We start from the raw sequence: 20825 nt of genomic DNA, 5'->3' as shown, positions 1-20825 counted from the left end.
AAATAATAATAATAAAAATATATATAATAATATAAAAAAAATAACCTAGAAGTATATTGGCCGTTCTTTAGAAAATCACTTCAGGATACAATACTGATATTTTAATTGCCATGTTTGTGTCTTTAACCACTTACAGAGGTATTAAAAAAAACTTTGAATGGTTTTACATCTATGGAATTCAATTCCAACTTGTCTTAGGGCACTGCCCTATGAAGTAACAGCTTCCAGAGAAAGTAATGTGTTTTTTTTAATGCATTGTTAGGTGGCAGTACAAAATACTCGAAGAAAAGCGATATTCAGCTTGCACGCGGTCACAGATGCATTTTTAATAGTTTTCAGTTGCACCTAATTTTTAAGTATAAACCTAATAAATTTACTCAGACATAAAGTACTGTATCCATGATATACAGAAGGAAGTTGTAGATACATTTTGAAGACTGAGAGAGAGAAAGGAGGAGATGTGGTGCATTAGACATCACTAATCAAAAAATATTGCACACTTTTCCAAAGCAATACAAAGAAATATAAACATTTCTCCCTTTCGATGAGCAACTTTTTTGTGCATGTTTTTATAAGGAAATGGTAATTATGCTAAGACCTGGCAACCCTAAATACAACCTTAACTGTATTGTGGAAATTTATACTGAATATTTTTTATATCAATCCCATGTTAATAATATCATCATCATCATGACCATGGTCTTTTTAATGCCACCAACTGAACAATATCATTAAAAAAAAATGTATACAATTTTCCCTCTACATGAAACACTAAAGCAAAAAATTAAAAAAGAATAATTTCACAGTTGTACACATTTATTACACATGTATTTTGATTTTGGTTAATGTACAATAATTGACAGACAAACCATATAAAATAACACATTTTTCTATGACCTGCAACACTAATGTAGCATTTTACAAATCTCATTTACCACCATACTTTTGTCATATAGACATATCAGTATTAATAACTGGTAATTTCAGCTAGATTCCACAGGTGATTGTTTTTACTGATAATGCACACAGATTCTCCCATTCTGCTTAGGGGTCTTGGCTCAGACAGATCTCTCTGTCATACTAAATCATACTAAAACTGGATATATATATATATATATATATATATGTATTATAGTCTCACTTTACTACAAATCTTAACACAACGTCCCTTTTCCTCATATATTCTTAATATCAAATACCTAACAAAGTACCAGCTATTAGAAATAGTTCATAACATGTTGCTCTGTATATAGCACCCTACATCAGTTGCCATTTAAAATCCTATAAGAAAAAACAAACTAGATACCTAACTAAATACCCCAGCTTTAAACCAATCTGTTATTAGACAGTAAGTAATCTATTTCTTGGGACATTACATTAAAGAGTATTTGTAAATGAAAAATGTGTTTGTTTTTCATGTTATAACATGTTGGAATACTTGTAAAATGGTTCAAAAATCTCCATTATTGTTTTAGTGCTGTTTTATGATGAGCAGTGAAAGTAAATATTTGAGGGAGTTCTAGATGTACGTTTTATCACAAGTGTTTCAAACCTCTGCTACAAATGCTTTCGAATGAAAACTGATGCCCTCTGAAGGTTGAACTTGAAACGTGTCTGTTTTTTCTTCTGCTACCAGGACTGATGCTACATAAATGCTGATACCAAAAAAAGATTTTAACAAAATCCTTTAAATAAGGCCATTTGTGAACATATTACAGTTCATGTCAGCTTAATAGAATAATCACAAATTTACATCAATTACTTGCTTACATATCAGTAACTGAAACACAGTTTGTACAGTGTGCATTGTGCATAAGTGTGAGTTTGTGAACCTTATTACATTTGTGTCAGTGGTTGTAAAAAACATGTGGTTTAAATTGGTAACAATATGATGAACAAATGCCTTACATTAAGCCTTTAAAATAATGAAAATAAAAATAGCAGTGGTTCCAAAAAAGGCAAGGCAAAGGATTGTGGTCCAATTATATGCAAGTGCTGCCCTCTGCTGAAATGCAAAAAAAAAAAAAAGCTCATGTAACCACAAACCACAAAATCACATGGCTAAAGAAAAATGTATTCAAAGGCTGTGATTTAACTGTTGGCTAAATTTACTAGCAAAGTAAAATTATTCTGTGCATGGATAAAACCCACATGTCCTATGCTTACAGAAGCAATATGGAAAATGACCAGCTGTTTGCCCATGGTAGTGGTTTCATGTTCTAATTATCATTGAGCAGTTTGCTTGTTGTTTAAGACAGAAGCAGATGGTGATTTATGTATAAATTTGTAAGAAAAGAAAATGTTTAAAACTTGTTAAAGGTCAATTTTTTACAGCCAAATCTTTGTAGGTTTAAACAAAGCTCTAAACATGAAGTTATTATAACGCTTATTTTAGTTTTCAAGTTCCACAGGCAGACTGGGTCTACATCTCCCAGTCACAATAAAAAAGGTATATTCAGTACGCACATTATGCAGAGTCCGGAGCACATCCTAGGAGCACCGCAGGTAAAGTGGGAAAAGACTCTGGATAGCACGCATGTATATTAAAGGGAACCATTCAGACACAATACACTAAGCTGTGCAAAATGACCACCGGTACAAGACAGTTAAAGAAAGTGCTTTAAAACCAATGCACTGAAATTCCCCAAAGCCATATAACCTGGTGTCTCATATCTACAGCTTGCATCTCTCTGAGTTAAATCAGGCCAGTTTGATGACCCCTAAGTAGGTGCAGTCTCCATCCAGAGAGATATTTGCTGTGGGGCGGGGTATGAGCAGCTCCACTCTGTCGCCAATGTCAAGCTTTACTATTCCTGAAACAGCATAGGAAATTCAATTCAATTCAATTTTATTTGTATAGCGTTTTAGCAATTGTCATAGCCGCAAAGCAGCTTTACACAATCAAAAAAACTATTTAAGTTTGTATGAAATGTGAATTTGTATGAATCAAAATGGTCAGTTTGTCCCTGGTGAGCAAGCCGAGGGCGACAGTGGCAAGGAAAAACTCCCTGAGATGGTAATAGGAAGAAACCAGACTCAACAGGGAACCCATCCTCATCAGGGTGAAACAGAAAGCAGTAAATGATCTGCATTTATACAGTGTGTAGGGTGGGAGGCAGTTCAGCTATAATAGCTGATGTTAATTGATGTTAATATCTTGGAGTCCAGGTAGTTATTGAAGACCCAGGTAGACTTGTAGGAAGTTCCAGTCCTGAACTATCGACCTGTCAAGTCCCCAGAGAAACAGTTGCCAACACCAGTCAAGGAAATGAGACTACTGTAAATCATTCTTGTCATTGTTGCTTGATGACTCAGTCTGAGTTAATTATGGAACTTTGTAACTGCAAACGGTTGAAACGTTATTAATGTTATTTTTTTATTTTACAGTATCACCTACCTCCAGTGTAGCAAGTGTTATAGGGAACCTTAACATTCATGGTTTGGATGCATCGGAACAGAACGACATGCTGACTTTCATCCCCAACCACATGCTTTTTCATGCGTATAACTATGTGGCCCATTGCATAAGTGGGGTCTTGGTAATAAACCTAAAAAAGGAAAAAAACAAACAAACAAACAACAAAAAAGTGTAAATAAATGGCTTAGGGTTATTACATGTATCCAACAAGCAATCTATAGTCCATAGTACATAAAAAGTAGTAAAAAAAGATTCTCTAAGTGCACATTGTGTGCTAGTTCCACTCCTTATGCTAAAGGCTCTTTTTTGTCTTTGCATGTAAATACTGATACAAACTGTTACCTGGGTAATGTTAGGTGGGCTGTAGAGCTATACCTGACTGTAAATGAAGTAGTAGCCCTCCTCTTTGACCACTATGCCATCCTGATCTTCCTCAAGAGCCTCGCCTCGCTTTAGACTGACTTGCCATGGAATGCCAGTATGTTTCTCTAGTGCAAACTCTAAGCAAAGCAAACGGCATAATTTTAAAATATTTGTCAAAATATTTAAAAAAAAGACAAGAAGAGACTATTTTAAATATTATAACATACCGATGATGCATAAAATTAACAAATTAACATTGTTTATTAATTATATACCAGTAAACTGGTGAAAGGATCATGGGCACCCAAGGCTCACCCATGTCCCAGGTCCCAATCTGATTGAGCACCCGTGAGATTCACTAGCCAAAAAAGTCTGATCCACAGCCCCAATGTCTCAGTGCCAGGCACTACAGCACACCCACAGAGGTCTTTTGGCATGCCTGAGGGCCTAGCACCACCTTGTGACACAAGGGGACCCCGGGAATTGTAATGTTATGGCCGATCGATGTCAGTCTTTGTAAACATAAAGGACCAATCCTGCAAATGAGTCTGTGGTACCTTTTTGAAAGATCTTCCTCTTGCTGTCTCCCATCATCTGCAGGAATGGCTGAAACACTAACCAAGGACATAAGACAATTTCATGAATTTTCAATCCGGTTCACAAAGTTGAAAATTATACGCTGGCTGACCAATAAATAAGTGTGTGTATATATATATATATATATATATATATATATAAAGAAAGAAAGAAAGAACTCGCTCTGTAAATATCTTCACTTTTCACACATTTGACGACCAGAAACAAATCTCAGAAACATTTCTGTCTGTATGTCTGTCCATCCAGTTTTTTCACAGCATCATGCAAAACTGGCTCTACAGAATTAAATGAAACTTTACCAGTCCTTCGTTATTTGCATGTAGTTAAATCTGTGCCATAAATAGAATCTAAATGTTCACTAGACGGGACGTTGCGAGCAGTTATTTGCCAGATTATGTCACATATTGCATTTTTTTCCCTAGAGGTAGGCATGGCTATACGTGTCACTCAACAGAGCCAATCAACAGGATACACAGTAAATATAGGGTAATTACAGTCATGTGCGGGATTTAATAATCTACTTTGAACACGGTGGTGTATTTGGCTAACGACAAAAGAAGTACAACTTAGCATGAACAAGGCTTAAAATACTCAACCTTACAAAATTGTATTTCTTTGTATTAATAAGTTAGGTATCAAACCTGTGTGTGTGTGTTTCTATGCTTTACATCATATATTTGTATCAAAGGTGTATAAGACTCTGTATAAGAACTTATGAACGAATTCGACTTACAAACATGTCCCCGGAACAGAACTCGAGGACTTACTATATTTCTAAAAACCCTTTAACAACGGGTACTAAGGCTAGTAAACAATAAACAAATAAGTTTTTTTAAAAATTCTGTTTTAGAAGGACCAAATCATTAGCCTGCATTAAGCAAAGACAACCTTAAAATGACTAGAATTGGGTTAAGTACATTATTAAAACCTGAAATGATAGTAATGAACTCAACAACATGGGAGAAATTTTGCCATTGTGTCAGTGTTGTTAAGTTTGTAAAAACAAAGTAAGGTCACTGCCATTGTCCTTCTGGAGGAGATGACTACCAACAAGATAACATCATAGCGATCAGTCAGAATAATTTTGTACAGATGTTCAATGGCTCTTCCCCTTCATGCCAGAAAAATGCCCAAGACAGCTTTGACAGATGTTCATACAATCATTAATGAAATCTAAATTCTATCAGTTTGCACATCCCTTACTGGAATAGAAACGAGTTTACTTTATTGTTTTTTCGATGTGTTGTACAAGCACAGTTTGGAATTTTTTGGAAAACAATATCATCTTGTTTCTTCCATCTGTGTGTTTTTGTCAATTCCAGCCCAACAATACTGCTTATTGACACTGTACTGCACTTTTACCTAAAACACAAATTGCTTTTGCACCTTTAATCTTCCACCATCTCTAAATGTAGTGCGTATTTACTCATTTTACCTGCCAGATGTGTTAAAACCGCACCACCACATTTACCTTTTTACAGTAAATCAAACAGACAGTGCTTCCTGCACATGCACACTACTTATGCATTAGGCAGCCAAGAGCAGACTGTAAAGGGGCCATATTTACTGATAATTCCTCACTTGATAAGTTTGCAGAAGAGCAGTAAAAAAAAGACTTGCCTGATTGTTCAGACTCACTTTGCAGACTTCTCTTCCTCAAAACGAACCGCACCTGCTGCTTTCCAGAAGCATTCATGTGCATTTTAGGAGGCACCACACTGTTCCTCACCTGCATGCTCCGAGGACAGGACAGAGAAGAAGTGACTTATATATTACCCGAAACCCTCAAGTAGAAATGTTATCAGAGTGCCGCACTACAACTCGTTCGTAAGGAAGTGCTAGGGCTGTTAATAAATTTAAAGCTTATCTGCTATTTTCAGATGGTGCCAGACCTTTCATAAATCCTCTTTTTGTGTCATGTGGCAGTAATTTTCGGGGGGGGGGGGCAGGGATACTACAAGGACACTCTTTGTATGTACGGTATAGCTACTGCAGGACTTTTATTAAAAAGGATGCTGGGGTGAGGTGTGTATACAGTACATAACACCATTATTTCCCCACTATCCCTGCATAATAATTAAACCGCATTCTATTTAATTAGGTTTACAAACCCTGCCATCTCTTGGTATACTGTATCTCACCAGCGCTTTGTTCCCATCATCCTCATGTTGGTGTTGTTGAGGTTGAGGTCCTCTTACACTTTCCCCGGGTGTGTCCTTGCACCCTTCTCTCCTGCGGCTCACCTCGCTCCTCAGCACTTCCACCTCTGCCTGCAGAGCCAGCACATGGTACAGGGACAGAGCCGATAGCGAGGATGCGGTGATCGCCACCACGCTCGCAATCACTACGACCCATGAAAGCCTCTGACCCTCCACTCGAAGTGGAGCAGCACCCACTGCAGGCATTATCCACAGGTTCAGTGGGACTGACATATACTAAATAGATAAACACATTTTAAAAATGTCATTTTCTTACAAAAGTCATATCTCTGCCCTTAAGCACTATAGTGAGACTATAAAAATGAATAAATTATATCTAATAACCAAAATCAAATACTTTGGTGCTTCACTATTCAGCAAAAAAGACCAAATGTATATCTGTACCCACGTTTAAGTTCTTGTGAAATGTTTTAGGTTAAAGGTGAAACGACTTTCCGGCAAGAAAGCAGAAAATGATGTAAACCTACCACAAGCTATTGTGTTTTCAGCCCATTAATGACTTAGTCCTCGAGTTCGCCTTGTTACAAAGTGAAGCGAGGAACAAAAAGAGAAAGTGCGCGAGAGTGAGAAAGTAGAAAGAAAGAGAAAGAGAGAGAAAGAGTGCTGCCTTCATTTCAGTCAGTTAACCAAACCCCTGCCAAACTTCCTGCCAAGCTCTCTACGCCTACTGTCATCAAATTTATCCACTACACATTCCATGAGAGAAAGAGAAATGAAAACCGTCTCACATACTGTATTGCTCAACATAAGTTTAGCTCTAACATAAGAGTAGGTGTAAATGAAATTGCCGGAGGTGTATCCGCACACACAAACCCACACACATCATAAAAAACGCAGTCCTGGCATGGACTTAACCTGCAATAAGGAAGAGCATGGATTAGCATGTCAATACAGAATTACCAAAGGACTCATTTATTTTTGGAAATATCAATGGAGGAACTAGACACTTATTAACACTGAAAGAATTTCCTTATTGGGCCACAATTTCCAGTATGCAAGTTAATTTAAGTTGAGAAGGAACTCTATCCAATCTATTTATATGAACAAGAATATGTGCATGATCAACTGATTTAAAAATGGTTGATTAAGTCAGCTCCTACAAGTGGTTCATGCTCTTCTAGATCTTTTATTTGGTACAAACACTGAAGGATATCACAAACAGTTACTCCCATCCCAACCCCACACACACACACAAACACACACACACATCATCGCCATGGCACTTTGAACTCTGAATAGTCAGTAAAAATTACGTAAATGTAGAACTCTTTACATTTCACTAGGAACCGACAGTATAGGAATTACTTAAAAATCAATATGGTTATCAGTAATCTCTCCAGATATGGTTAGAAATCATAAGACACAGCTTTCAGAATATTGATAACGAAACCATTACAGATACAGCATTCGACACCCGTCATTCAGCGCCTCTCATGTTTCACACGAACAGTTGTGTAATTTGACAAACAGCTTGTTTATTGCTGAACAGGCAGTATTTAGTTTGGAGGCTGTTACAACCTTTATACCCATCATCAACATTTCTAAATATAACTGATAAAGCCCTTAAGAACAAATTCAGCAGTGTGACAAATTATTGACATTTTTGGATTTCAAAATTAAGTTGCAGTCCAAGATAAATGCTGATACCAGATTTGGGGGGAGGGGGGGTTTGGGTGTCATGTGACTTAAATATCTGTAAGAAATATCCTGAGCGAATGAAAGGTAACTGTGACTCTGTCTGTTTAAAGTAGTGCTCCTCGAACAACGATTAATATTTGTCCGGATAATGAACCTCATGATAATATTGGTTCAATTATTTCATTAAACTGGTCTTTTTCTGCAGAAGAATGATTGTACACATATATGTTTAACAGAAGAAAAACTGAGCACAAAAAAGAGCACATGGTCCAAAAAACATACAGAAACACCCACTTAGATTATTAGTTCAGTGCTGCTGAAAGTCGAAAGATATCTTTTAATTTGCCATGCCGAAGCTGTCAACTGGTAGCTTCTCTGTAGGGTTTGTTAGGCAACACTCATCGGATTGACCAACACGTGTGCAATGGGAAAGTTCGAGCAGCTCAGTGCAAATCTGAGAAAGATGATGGTAGATTTTACGCAAGACAAGAATGTCTTTTTCTTAAGAAACTGTGTATACCAAGATCAGTTTAAACACTCTATATAAGTACAAGTTATCAGAAGGTGTAACCACTTTGCCAAGTTCTGAAGGAGACCCTCAAATGAGAGGAAATTGGTTTGGATGGTCAAGAACATCCCAAAACACCCAAACCAAACCCCTTTTAGAGGAAATATTAGAGTTTGCTGGAGTAACCCAACACTAACTGTTAAGCATTATGTTTTGGAGTTGTTTAGCTGCCAGTAAAGCTGGTGCACTGCAAAAAGTAGATGCAATAATGAAGGAGGAGGACTACCTCAGACTTCTTCAGCATATCCTAATTATTAGCTAGATGGTTAAAACCTGGGCAACTTTGACTGTTTAAACAGAGCAATGACCCAAACACACACATTAGCTGGGTGTAAAATGGATAAAGTAAGGTTTTAAGCTTTTTAAGATCTAGCAAAAATGTGCTACCCATGCTTAAAAGTAAGGTCTGTGCCGGTGAACTGAACAGACAACTCTGCCAAAAACAGTGGGCAAATATCCAACCAGAATTCGGCCGAGAGCTTGCTGATCGCTATCAAAAACTTCTGTTAAAGGTGAATTTCACCAGTGGACATTTAACAAAATACTAGTGCAGTAAGTACAGTATATGTTTTAAACCTGTGCATAAAATGCTAATTAATTTAAAGCTTGTACAGAACATTCCTTTCTTTCATTAACAGAAAATGTTGTACAATAATTCTTCCTCAGAAATGAAGTTTTTAGACAGAAAGAAAATTAATTGTAGGGCCATAAAGCCTGGACATTAATATTCATGATGAGATTATGCAAACTTCAGGCCTGCAACATATCTTAAAACATTTGACAAATCTTAATGTTGACTCATGCACATGAAAGGGCCATGTACAGTCAGAGCAAAAATTAATTCGTCTGATAATCCAGAGATGAAAAATCGAGTTAGGGGATTTAGGGCTCTAACACCACATACACTAGGTACCTTTGTTAGAAGAGGATAATAATTAGATATTTGTGCAAAAATCCGGCAAACAGTTTAATTTATTATTACATTGCTTGCTACTACTTTTTAGCCTGGCCAGGTTTCCAGGCAACGAACACACAAATCTAGGCAGTACACTGCCTGGCAGGCTAGTAACTCTATTTACCGTTTGTCCACCACAGTGAAGGCCAAAAGCTTTGAAGTGCAGTAGAGCAATTTCCTCTATGAGAAAACTGGAACAATTTCTGAAACATCACCAGAGTATAGGGCTTTATTAAAACCAAGTACAGCAGCACAAGACCTGTGCTCTTAGACATCTTATTTACAATGGTTGTACAAGGTATGTACTTGCAACACTATCACACCCCTACATTCTTTACACCTTACACTGTTTGAAGCCTTCTATCAGCCACAATGATTCACAACCACCTTTGGATGAAGCGAGTATGCAACACGCTCTGAGCATCTGCTGGTCGGACACTAAAATGCCAGGCCCCAAACTGTGATGGTTCTCTCAGAAAATTTCCTGAGTCCACATTTAGTTTCAATTATTTCACTAATTCCATTTGCCCAAATAATAATAATTATAATAATAATACCTTTAAAAGACAACAGAATGAAAGATGTTTAACCCAGAGACTTCAAAGGAAAAAAAACAAAAAAACAAAAAACACTGGTTGCACCTGTAAGCACAGAAATACATCTCTGCCACTGGCTAGTGCCGGGTCTTTAAATGTTAGCTCTTAAGATTTTTTTTTTTTTAAACATTCATGTCACACTGCATCAAAACTGGAACAAGTAAAAAAAAAAATACTTAACACTTTGCCTGACATTATTAGGCAAGTATCTTTATTATACAATATGGTGTGCAGTCAATGATCATTTGGTATACCTGGGATGGTAAAGTCTTTGTATAAAAACACCTGTACAGTCGGTACAAATGAGTGTGTGAAAATGAAGACTAAGAAGACATTGCATTATATGAGCATATCGTTCATGCATTCATATTTTAACCGAAAGCTCTGAAGGTATGTAAAAATGTGTCCTCCTCCAATCACAACCTCCCCACACACACATACACACATGTCCTTAATATAATAAGTGCTAGAAATGGAGCTGGGCAAAATGGGAAAGGAGCGTAAAAATGAACATTCTATTACAGCAGGTCCACACTTGTAGTAGTGGAAGCAGTCCTTAGATGATGGTGACGCTTGCCGAGCCCTGGGACGCCTCCTCTTGAGCATGGCCCTTGAGCAGCTCTTTCATAAATTGCTCAAGAGCAGCGAAGTAACCCTGGCACTGCCAGGTATCGTTGTGTGTTCCCTCAGGGAAGATGGCGAGGCGCTTAGTCCGCGCAGGCGACAGCTCGTATAGCTGCTTCATCATGACAGGTGGGATAAGTTGATCTGACAAGCCAGAAATAAAAAGCGAGGGCATGCGGCACAGCGCCACATATCTGTAAGATAAAAATTTGTTCTTATAGCACCAAAGGGGCAGGTAGCGCATAGGGAAGAAGGAAAAGAGCGTGGATGCCATGTGTGGGATGCTCAAGAACGTGTTCTCCACCATTATAGCTGCCACGCGATGTGGGTTGACTGAGGCCAACCTGATAGCCACAGCCCCCCCAAGAGAGCGGCCAAACAATATGATTTTAGTTTTGTCAATGTCGGGCCGAGACATTACATAGTCCAGTGTGGCCTCAGCATCCTGATAGAGACCCTCTTCACTCGGCTCACCATCACTCTTTCCATAACCTCTGTAGTCTACCAGAATCACGTTAGCTTTAAGGTTAACAAGCATGAGCAGCGCGTTGGGCACACGATGTCCGATGTTCCCTGCATTGCCATGAAAATACAAGATGGTGGGCACTAGAGCAGGATTTTCACCTGTGTAACGCAACAAAATTAGGTTGAGCCGCACACCATCTTTAGTGCGTATATAGACGTTCTCATTTGGAATTCCAGTAGGCATGGGAACATAAAGGCGTGAGGAGGAAGGCTGGTCAGGGAAGTACAGTAGCACATCCTGAAACTTGTACAGTATCCCAGCCACAGAGGCCAGGATGAGTCCCAGCAGCAAGATGCCTCCATAGAGATGGAAGGTAAGGATAAGAGGCAGCAGTGAGATGCGACAAACTCCCCAAGTCCAGGACCCGACAGTGAGCAGGCATCGCTCCAGGATCCCCCAAAACCTCCATGACTTCTCCATGACAAGCCGTCTGATAGAAGACGCTCCAATCACACTTTACAGGGAATCTAGACAGAAATCAGAATGCCAAAAAAATAAAGTGAAATTTGACAATACTAGGATTGAGAATTGCTTCAGATTACACGTCATATCTCTATGGTGTGATAAGTATGATGTGAGGCAAATTATTACACACACATGCTTAAAAGATAGACAGGCAGCTGTATTTGGGATACCTTCATTTATTACATCTTATAAAGCCCTGCTGCATCAATGCAGTGTTTTCTACAAACCCATTTTGTCAAAACAAATGCACCATAAACTTACAACTCTGTCATGTTCTCTTATCTGTCCTTTTAGGTCATTAACATTTTTTGAAAGAACGATAAGGAAATAACTAATTTCCATGCATTACTCAAACTGCATTTCACCGGAACGTTGCCAATCAATGCTGTGGAGTTACAGATGTTTTTACAGGAGTTTACAGTTTTAAAGAAAACACAAATGGATCCTTTTAAGATACATTGAGGCAAAAAAGGATTTAGTTAGCCACCAATTGTACAAGTTCTCCCACTTAAAAAGATGAGAAAGGCCTGTAATTTTCATCATAGGTATACCTCAACTATGAGAGACAAAATAAGACAAAAAAACAAACAAACACAAATAATCACATTGTAGGATTTTTAAAGAATTTATTTGCAAATTATGGTGGAAAATAAGTATTTAGTCAACAACAAAATTTCACCTCAATACTTTATGTACTCTTTGTTGGCAATGACAGAGGTCAAATGTTTTCTGTATGACTTCACAAGGTTTTTACACACTGTTGCTGGTATTTTGGCCCATTCCTTCATGCAGATCTCCTTTAGAGCAGTAATGTTTTGGGGCTGTCGCTGGGCAACATGGACTTTCATCTCCCTCCAAAGATTTTCTATGGGGTTAAGATCTGGAGACTGGCTAGGCCACTCCAGGACCTTGAAATGCTTGTTATAAAGTCACTCCTTCATTGCCCGGGCGGTGTGTTTGGGATCATTGTCATGCTCACTGTTCTTGTGATCTTTTTGACCCCACTGGGTGAGATCTTGCATGAAGCCTCAGATAGAGGGAGATTATCAGTGGTCTTGTATGTCTTCCATTTTCTTATAATTGCTCCCACAGTTGATTTCTTCACACCAAGCTGCCATAGTGGAGTTTGGAGTGTGACTGTTTAAGGTTGTGGACAGGTGTCTTTTGTACTGATAACAGATGCCATTAAATACAGGTAACAAGTGGAGGACGAAGGAGCCTCTTAAAGAAGTTGTTACAGGTCTGTGAGCTCCAGAAAAGTAGCTTGTTTGTAGGTGACCAAATACTTATTTCCCACCATAATTTCCAAATAAATTCTTTAAAAACCCTACAATGTGATTTTCTGGATGTTTCTTATTTTGTCTCTCATAGTTGAGGTATACCTATGATGAAAATTACAGGCCTCTCTTATCATTTTAAGTGGGAAAACTTGCACAATTGGTGGCTGATTAATTTTTTTCCCACTGTATTGGTTAACAGAATTATACAATAGTTAGTTCAGATGGAGCAATCTGACACATTCCATGAATGTTTAGGATGGACTCACTGATGTGTTTAAATATATGTATCACTCAGTGTCCCAGGTCTCACAATAATAACCATTAATTACACTGACTATATGTTGGCTGGAGTATGAGCGAAAGTAGGTCTTTATGGTCCTTCATACTGACAAGAGAGCAGCTGTCTGTCAAAACCTAGACTCAAAATCATCAATCACTGCTTCCAAATTGCACAGTCAGTCCAAATCTTATCGCACCTAAGCTGTCCCTGTTTTTATTTGCATCTGCAAAAATAACTAGTCCCTAACAGCAAGGTGAATTCCATATCGCTCACCAACTTCTGATTACTACTTGGTGTGTGCAAAACAATTGATTGTACATCCTAGCACACTAGATTTCCATTTAACACTAATTCGGACTCAACCCTGGAACCTGAAAGTTAATTGAGCTGTTATGCTAAAGTGGAGTAAGTGACAATATAAAGAGAAACAAGATTTACAGAGCTGTCCACCACCTCCATTGTATACTCTCCTCACCTTTTGGCTAAATTATTACACCAATTACACCAACCATCTCCCACAGTCACAGTTAGTTATTTCAATGTGTGCTGGCAAAGCAAAATAACTGGTTAAATAAAGGCAAAAATCATAATCTGTTGACAAAATATTTTTTAGGGTTACTGATGTAAAAAAAAAAAAAAAAAAAAAGCAATATCAGCACAGTTGTGATGGCTTTGGCAGTCGGGCTGCGCCTTAATACCTACAACCGCATCGGAGCGGTGCTAATATTCCAGCACATCATCACTCTCTCTATCTCATGTTATATTGCTTAAATAGTCTGTCAGGTGTGCTGTCAAAAGTATGTATTTTTAGCGTCAAAGAAATGCAGGGGACATTTTAGACCAGTCATCCCTAGATGGGGATGAACGGAAGATGAAAAGGTTACATGCGTGATCTGCTCAGGTATTTTTATTTATGCACACTGGCCCAAAGACTCAGTATATTACACACATAAAGCGCAAACAGCAGGTTAGAAGGAAGCAGTGGACACCTGGCTCCACCTTTCTGAGCGTGTTATCTACAGGCAGCTGTTAAACGATTGCTTAGTGCTGTAGATGTGAACGCTGAGCCCGTGATATTTACACTTATTACACAAACCACTAGGTGTGTCGCCGTAACTGTACGTTACCTGTTAATTAATGCTTGTGGCTAATGTTAGCAGCACACTGCAGAAACGAACACAAACGAATCAGTCACGTTAATCCTTTTAGCAACGGAGCTAACCCAAATCAGCTCGTGACATGACGGTTATTTACACTTTGCCAAGCTTAATCACTGCTGTCATGCTAACCGACTGTTAGTTAGCAAACCTGTTGTTAGCTACATGTTTATTAGCAAAACTTACCCTGCTAATACAAACCATATGACTTTATGCACGTACTTACATATGTTTCACTCTTCAAAGGCACATCTTCAAACAATAAAGAAAACGGGTTCTTCTGTGTGCTAAATGCACACGTCTGTCCATTCCACACGGGCTCGGCTACGGCTTAGCACACCAGTCAGACCGCTTTTTCAGCGTGTCACACTGTAATCTGTCCGGCCGGAAATATGCAGCACCTATTAAAAACTGTCCGGGTAAATAGTTTAAATATTGCTTATACGTTAATACGGGTACACATGATGTTGGTTTAAATTACACTTCATATATAAACATTTGAGTGTTAATTGTCAGATGTTTAAAATGTACATTAAATGTTAGATGTAGCATTTAGGGTGATAGATTTAACATGTACAAGAACATCCCTCCGTCTCCACAAAAGCAAAAGTGTCATAGTATCCCTTGGCAAATAACCCTTATGCCTCAAAAATTGGTTTGTTATCTCCACTGCATACCATGGATATGGAAAATATGGGTTATAAAGGGTTAACCGCGCACGCGTAAACGCCACCGCCATTTTGGAGAGGGCAATTTTCCAAGTGACGAGTAGTGTATTTAGAAATTAGACATAGCTTGCAGCTGTGCAGCACTTGGGTGTTTAGAAGACTTGCTGAGATTCATGGGCAGCACCAAATGACTACATCTCCCAAGTGAAAGCTATGACACTGTGTACTTTACACTTTATTGTATGCAGTGTTATATTGTGGCTATGCCTATCTGTTACACTTTCTAACCACTAGGGGCAGTAAGAAGGACCTTCCTATGTGCGTGTGCAAAGGCTGTGTGCTGAGAAGCCATCAAGGTATATGATGCAGTATTTACTCTGACAGGTGAATAACGTTTATATATTGTTTATTAAACTGACCCCATTCCACCAATAAGAGGTCCTACAATGGGCACACTAACATAAAAACTTGACCATGGAGCCATATAAGAAGGTGTCCTGGTCTGATAAATCTTGTGACACAAGGATGCACTATGGAAAGAAGAGAAGCTGGACAAGGCAGTGTGATGCTTAGAGCAACTGCCCTTCATGGAATTGACTCCTTAATGGCCATGGCCTCTTGACAAACTGCAAAAATTGTTCAGGAATATTTTCAGAAATATGACAAAGGGTTTAAGGCATTGACTCCAAATTCCCCAGCTCTCAATCCAATCAAGTGTCTGTTTGATGTGATGGACAAACTAGTCTGCTCCACGGAGAATCCACCTCGCAACTTACAGCACATAAAGGATCTGCTGATAAGGTCTTGGTGCCAGATAGCAAGTCCTTGTGGAGTCTGTGAGTTGATGCGTCAGAACTGGTTTGGCAGCTCCAAGGAGACCTACATAATATTAGGCAGGTGTTTTTAATGTCATGACCGATCGGTGTACACAAAATTAAACATTTACAGACATCTGACCATAACACCCATATGTGCTTGTTAAACATTTCATTAAAGATTTAGTCCACCTTGGCTGTTTAAATAACCACCACTCTAATATAAAGGCTTTTTACTAGAGCCAGGCATTCGCCCACAAGAGCATTAGTGAGTTAGACAGCGATGTCAGGTCAGGAGGTCTGGGGTACACTCTGGATTCCAGTTCATCCCAAAGCTGTTTAGTGAAGTTCAGGTCAGGCTTCTGTGAAGTTCTTTTACACCAACACTGTGGGCAGGTCTGTTAAAGTTACGAATAACCAAAACAAGTTTATATCTTTTTCTTAATCTTTGTAAAAGCGCCTGGGTACAATAATAGCAATAAAGAGGAGGAAAAATGCCTGGCATTTACCTTGCTTGGGAATTTTTTTATTTAAATTCTCATTATCATTCCTCAGCTCCATTTTAGTATGTTTGAACAGTATATATCATCAAAATCTGAATGCAACACAAGCGGGTGTACTGTTCAAATATTTATTCAGTTATGTGTTATGTATTAAGTATTTCTTTACTAGCACACTGCCAAATTCTTGAATCTATGACTTCTTGCAAAATGTTAATGTCTCATTTCTGATAACTGCATATTATTATTTTTTTATCCCTATGATACTTATAATATTTCTCTTTATTCTTGTCAGTTGCACCAATGTCCATGAGCCAAACCTAAGCTGGGGTTTGTATAATATCTATCAAAATAGAATTTTGCATATCAGTAAACAACACATACACACAAACTAACAGATTACATCTCTGTATTTATTTTCATTAGAACACATTTTTAAACCATTTTAGCAGTAGTTTTCATACCTTTGAAAAGATCATGAACTGTGAGCTTGTTTTATAAATAATTCCTCAAAGTCGTTTGTAAAAAATTAAAGAAGATACTGAACTAAATCATCTATATTATTACAATATACCGGTAATATAATAATCCTTTTCTTTAAATAATCATAATCTTAATGTTATCTCTATATGCCTTTTAACCTCTATATGCCTTTTAAAATTTTTTATATTTTTTCTGTTGTTTTGCTTTTGTTTATTTATTTTTTTCCTTTTTTAATCACAGCCTTCAGGTGCAGAGGTTGTGATTCAGAGGATAGTCCTTATGGTTTAACCACATCACTCAGAATAGTTCTCAGTCGAAACAAACAAACAAAAAATTTGACAATTTCAAAAATAGGAATAAAAAAAGGACACAAACCCAGAATGCAAGCAAACCTCCAGAGGAAACAGAACCACATATAGTTAAGCATTCTTATAACATATTTACAACAGAAAAACGACTGAGGTTCAGGGCTGCATAGGTCCACAGAATAGTGAGAGAGAGAAAGTGAGAGAGAGAGAGAGAGAGAGAGAGAGAGAGAGAGAAAGTATTTCCGCTTGCTAAGTGAAAATGAGAGATGAGCCACTACTTACACAGATGCTTTTATAGCTGAGAGTGAACATGTACTTCATGTGCAAGCATCAAATATATCTTATTTGTAGGTTTGGTGGTATTCAGCAATATTAGCAGGCACCTGTTACATTCATTCTTGTGGGTCACTGAGGCATAGTTACTGAACCCACGCACACATACACACACTGTGAAATGGTACAAGGTGAGTCGGGTTTATTTTGGCTACCTGCAATTAAAATGATCTTCACAGATTTGGTATGCTGAAGCCGTGTGACATGGGGATGCTGACATTAGCTGTAAATTTTGTTTCATTCAACATCAGTGCTCATTAAAGTTAGGCTGAATGACATAGCCAATACAGTAACATCACAGACCTTGTGGTTTTCAATTTGTTTTTCCTGAAATTTAATGTACACACAGTGTACACACAGTATAGGTGAATGATTCCGGAGGCGGGTGTGTCCCAGCGCAACTTCATTAGTTTCATGTGCTTGTGCTGCTGAGTTTTTAAACACTCAACCTATTCTGAAGCATCAGGCTTTTCTGCACATTTTAAAATGTTTCTATCTGCATTTTTTCTGTTCTCTATCTGCTATGGCTTCCCTTCCTTTTATCATTCCTATTATTATCTTCCTTGTTCTATTCCGTTCTCCTTCCTCCTGACGGGTCCAGATGGAAGGGACGGAACTGTTTATTTGTGGATTAGTGTGTGTCCGCTGTGTGTGTGTATGTGTGAGTGTGTGTCTGGAGGAGGTGAATGGGGTGGATAAATCCTTATCTGTCGCTCTCTTTCTTTTTCTCTCTCTCTTCAGAACAGGTGGTCTCAAAAGAGACTCTAGTGTTATGAGTACGGTAATAAGATCTCAGGAGGGCCATCTCTCTGCGCTCTTTTAATTATTCATTACACAAGTCCTCGCTGTACCAAAGCCATGCCATAACGAATGACCTAGTAATTTTCTTCCCATATTTATGTAATTTTTTAATAATTTTACTCGTAAATCAATTTAGATCTTGAGCTAAGTTTCCTTATGTATTGAGGAACTGGAATAAAGCGCGAGCTTACTGGATGAGAAACTGAACAAGGAATGTGTTCAAAAATCTTTTGTATTCTTATCTTATTGATGTATTTGATTTAGTTCTACAGTTTGTATTCTTCCATAATTTAAAAAGGTAAAACAACGTTTGTACGTATATCAAGGCAATGTATCATATAATATGAGGGCTGTACTCAAGGTAATACAAAAGTGGGTATAACGTTTTTATTAATTGACATGGGCTATTCAAATTGCACAAACTTGTTGGTGGAGTAACTCTTCCTCTATACAAAGGAACTACTCAATATTGGTTCCATCTTGAGTCATGCATTTGCGCCATCTTTGAACCCATTTGCGAATTCTCTTTGAAAATCCCCTTTGTTGCAGTTGATCTTCCACAGCTATACAGAATGTTTACGGAGAAACCATACAATGGGACACCATCAACTGAAACAAGGAGAATTTTCAAAGAGGATTTGAGAGTTGGGTTCAAAGATGGTGCAAATACATTGCTTGTGATGGAGACTTTGTTGAGTAAGAATCTCTGTATAGAGAAAGAGCTACTTTACCAACATGTGAAATTTGAACAACCTACGTCGGTTACTTGGTACACTTGGTACAGCCCTTGTATTATTTATTCTCCAAAAAAATGTCAATATTCAAATTGCATTAAATACAGTTCCTTTGATTTATAGGAAGTCTTTTTATCCCTGTGAGATAAAGAAGTGAAAGAAAATTTGATGGCAATGAAGTGAAGATTGTGACTGTTTAACAAATGTATGTCTATGAAGCTTATTAATTTATCATTAATTTATCATTAGACTAAATTTGGTGAATCAATTCAGTCTCTAAAAATGAATTAGCAACTTCAACTCCAGTTCAAATCCAGTGCATTAAATTCTTGGTTTCAGACCTATGAAGTTGCATGTGCTAAAATTCATAATGAAGGAATTTCAAATTACTTATATTAATTTAGCAGAAATACAATAAGGTTAAGGGTAACTGAGGGCAACGTTTTGATCTACTCAATCTATCATCCTTAGTTTCCTTAATTATTTTATAAAGGTGTGAGAAGGGGCGCAAACTTTGTGAAAATTCGTACTAAATTTCTTTGATTGAACATTGGTATTTTATATCCATGTTGTTGTTGTTGTTGTTGTTGTTTTTGGACATTACAACGAAACTCCAAATCCATATATTTATAAAATATTTATAAAAGAAGTCAATGAGCCCATGCTAGTTAGTGATGAATTCCAATTTGAACGATTTGGGACTGCAGAATAAAGTTGCTGACCTTGTCTCTGCCGCCGGTCTAAGAATACTGTTTGGAGCCCAAGTTATGTAATGTGACTCAGATTAATCATGAAGTACAAATCCAAACACTCATACTCTTAAAATGCTAATCATCATTGTGTCTTTGAGCCAATATGAATATGGATGTAGCTCATATTTGTTAGTATAACTGTAGAAAAACGGGGGAAAAACAGGAAATCAGCCCTTAGCATCTCCTCTCCTGCTCTTACTCAATGGACAAAAAGAAATGAAAAAGAAATACAGAAAAAAAAAATCTCTCATATCTTTGGGTCACTCATAAGAGACCTGGCCATAGGGAGCTGCGTGACTATGGTTGTTCGTCACGACTATGCAGCAACAAATATTTATTTTATTAATACATGTCTATTCCAGGATGAAAAACTGAGCTGTCCAGGCCATATTACTCTCTACAATCAAGAATTGCAGAAGTGTGTGAATGTGTGCATGTGTAAACAATGAAAAAGCCCTTTACAGTGGAAGAGATGAGATATTCCGCAAAGCAATGGATACTCTTTTGGTTGATTTGTCTCCTGTGTTCTTTCTGGCTATGTCCATATTCCAAATACAATTGGCTGAGATTTGCTTGAAACGTGCTGCGTTATGAATGTGTTGTCTGCATACCATTTGGGTTTTTTACTAAAATTTAGATTGTTAAGTCTAAACAGAAGTAATACCATGCAGTTATCAAATATAGTGTAGAGAATACATCTATATATTTATATAAATATACTACTAAGGGTAAGGGAAAACGCAGA

At 37.7% G+C, this 20825-nt stretch overlaps 2 protein-coding genes across 3 annotated transcripts; both read right to left on the bottom strand.

Annotated features, from left to right (window-relative positions):
- Nucleotides 1–2253: 2253 nt before the first annotated feature.
- On the bottom strand, nucleotides 2254–7648 carry tnfsf13b (TNF superfamily member 13b). Of its 2 annotated transcripts, none has more exons than XM_053496565.1 (7): nucleotides 7065–7648; nucleotides 6520–6813; nucleotides 6017–6107; nucleotides 4339–4395; nucleotides 3794–3918; nucleotides 3398–3548; nucleotides 2254–2813 (listed from the first exon to the last, which is right to left on the bottom strand). In XM_053496565.1, the coding sequence occupies exons 2-7, from the start codon at nucleotides 6808–6810 to the stop codon at nucleotides 2701–2703; spliced, it is 828 nt and encodes a 275-aa protein (XP_053352540.1). In that variant the 5' UTR covers nucleotides 6811–6813; nucleotides 7065–7648; the 3' UTR covers nucleotides 2254–2700. The 2 variants fall into 2 exon arrangements, with proteins under 2 accessions (XP_053352540.1, XP_053352539.1); XM_053496564.1 differs by having other exon boundaries at nucleotides 5999–6107; nucleotides 7065–7645.
- A 2321-nt stretch (nucleotides 7649–9969) lies between these two features.
- Nucleotides 9970–15050, bottom strand: abhd13 (abhydrolase domain containing 13). Its single transcript, XM_053496563.1, has 2 exons — nucleotides 14913–15050; nucleotides 9970–11971 (listed from the first exon to the last, which is right to left on the bottom strand). Exon 2 carries the CDS (start codon nucleotides 11922–11924, stop codon nucleotides 10911–10913), a length of 1014 nt encoding a protein of 337 aa, XP_053352538.1. The 5' UTR covers nucleotides 11925–11971; nucleotides 14913–15050; the 3' UTR covers nucleotides 9970–10910.
- Between the last annotated feature and the right edge of the window lie 5775 nt (nucleotides 15051–20825).

Source organism: Clarias gariepinus, chromosome 5, assembly GCF_024256425.1.
Source record: "Clarias gariepinus isolate MV-2021 ecotype Netherlands chromosome 5, CGAR_prim_01v2, whole genome shotgun sequence".
Taxonomy (NCBI): domain Eukaryota; kingdom Metazoa; phylum Chordata; class Actinopteri; order Siluriformes; family Clariidae; genus Clarias; species Clarias gariepinus.
This window is presented reverse-complemented; position numbering and strand designations above follow the sequence as displayed.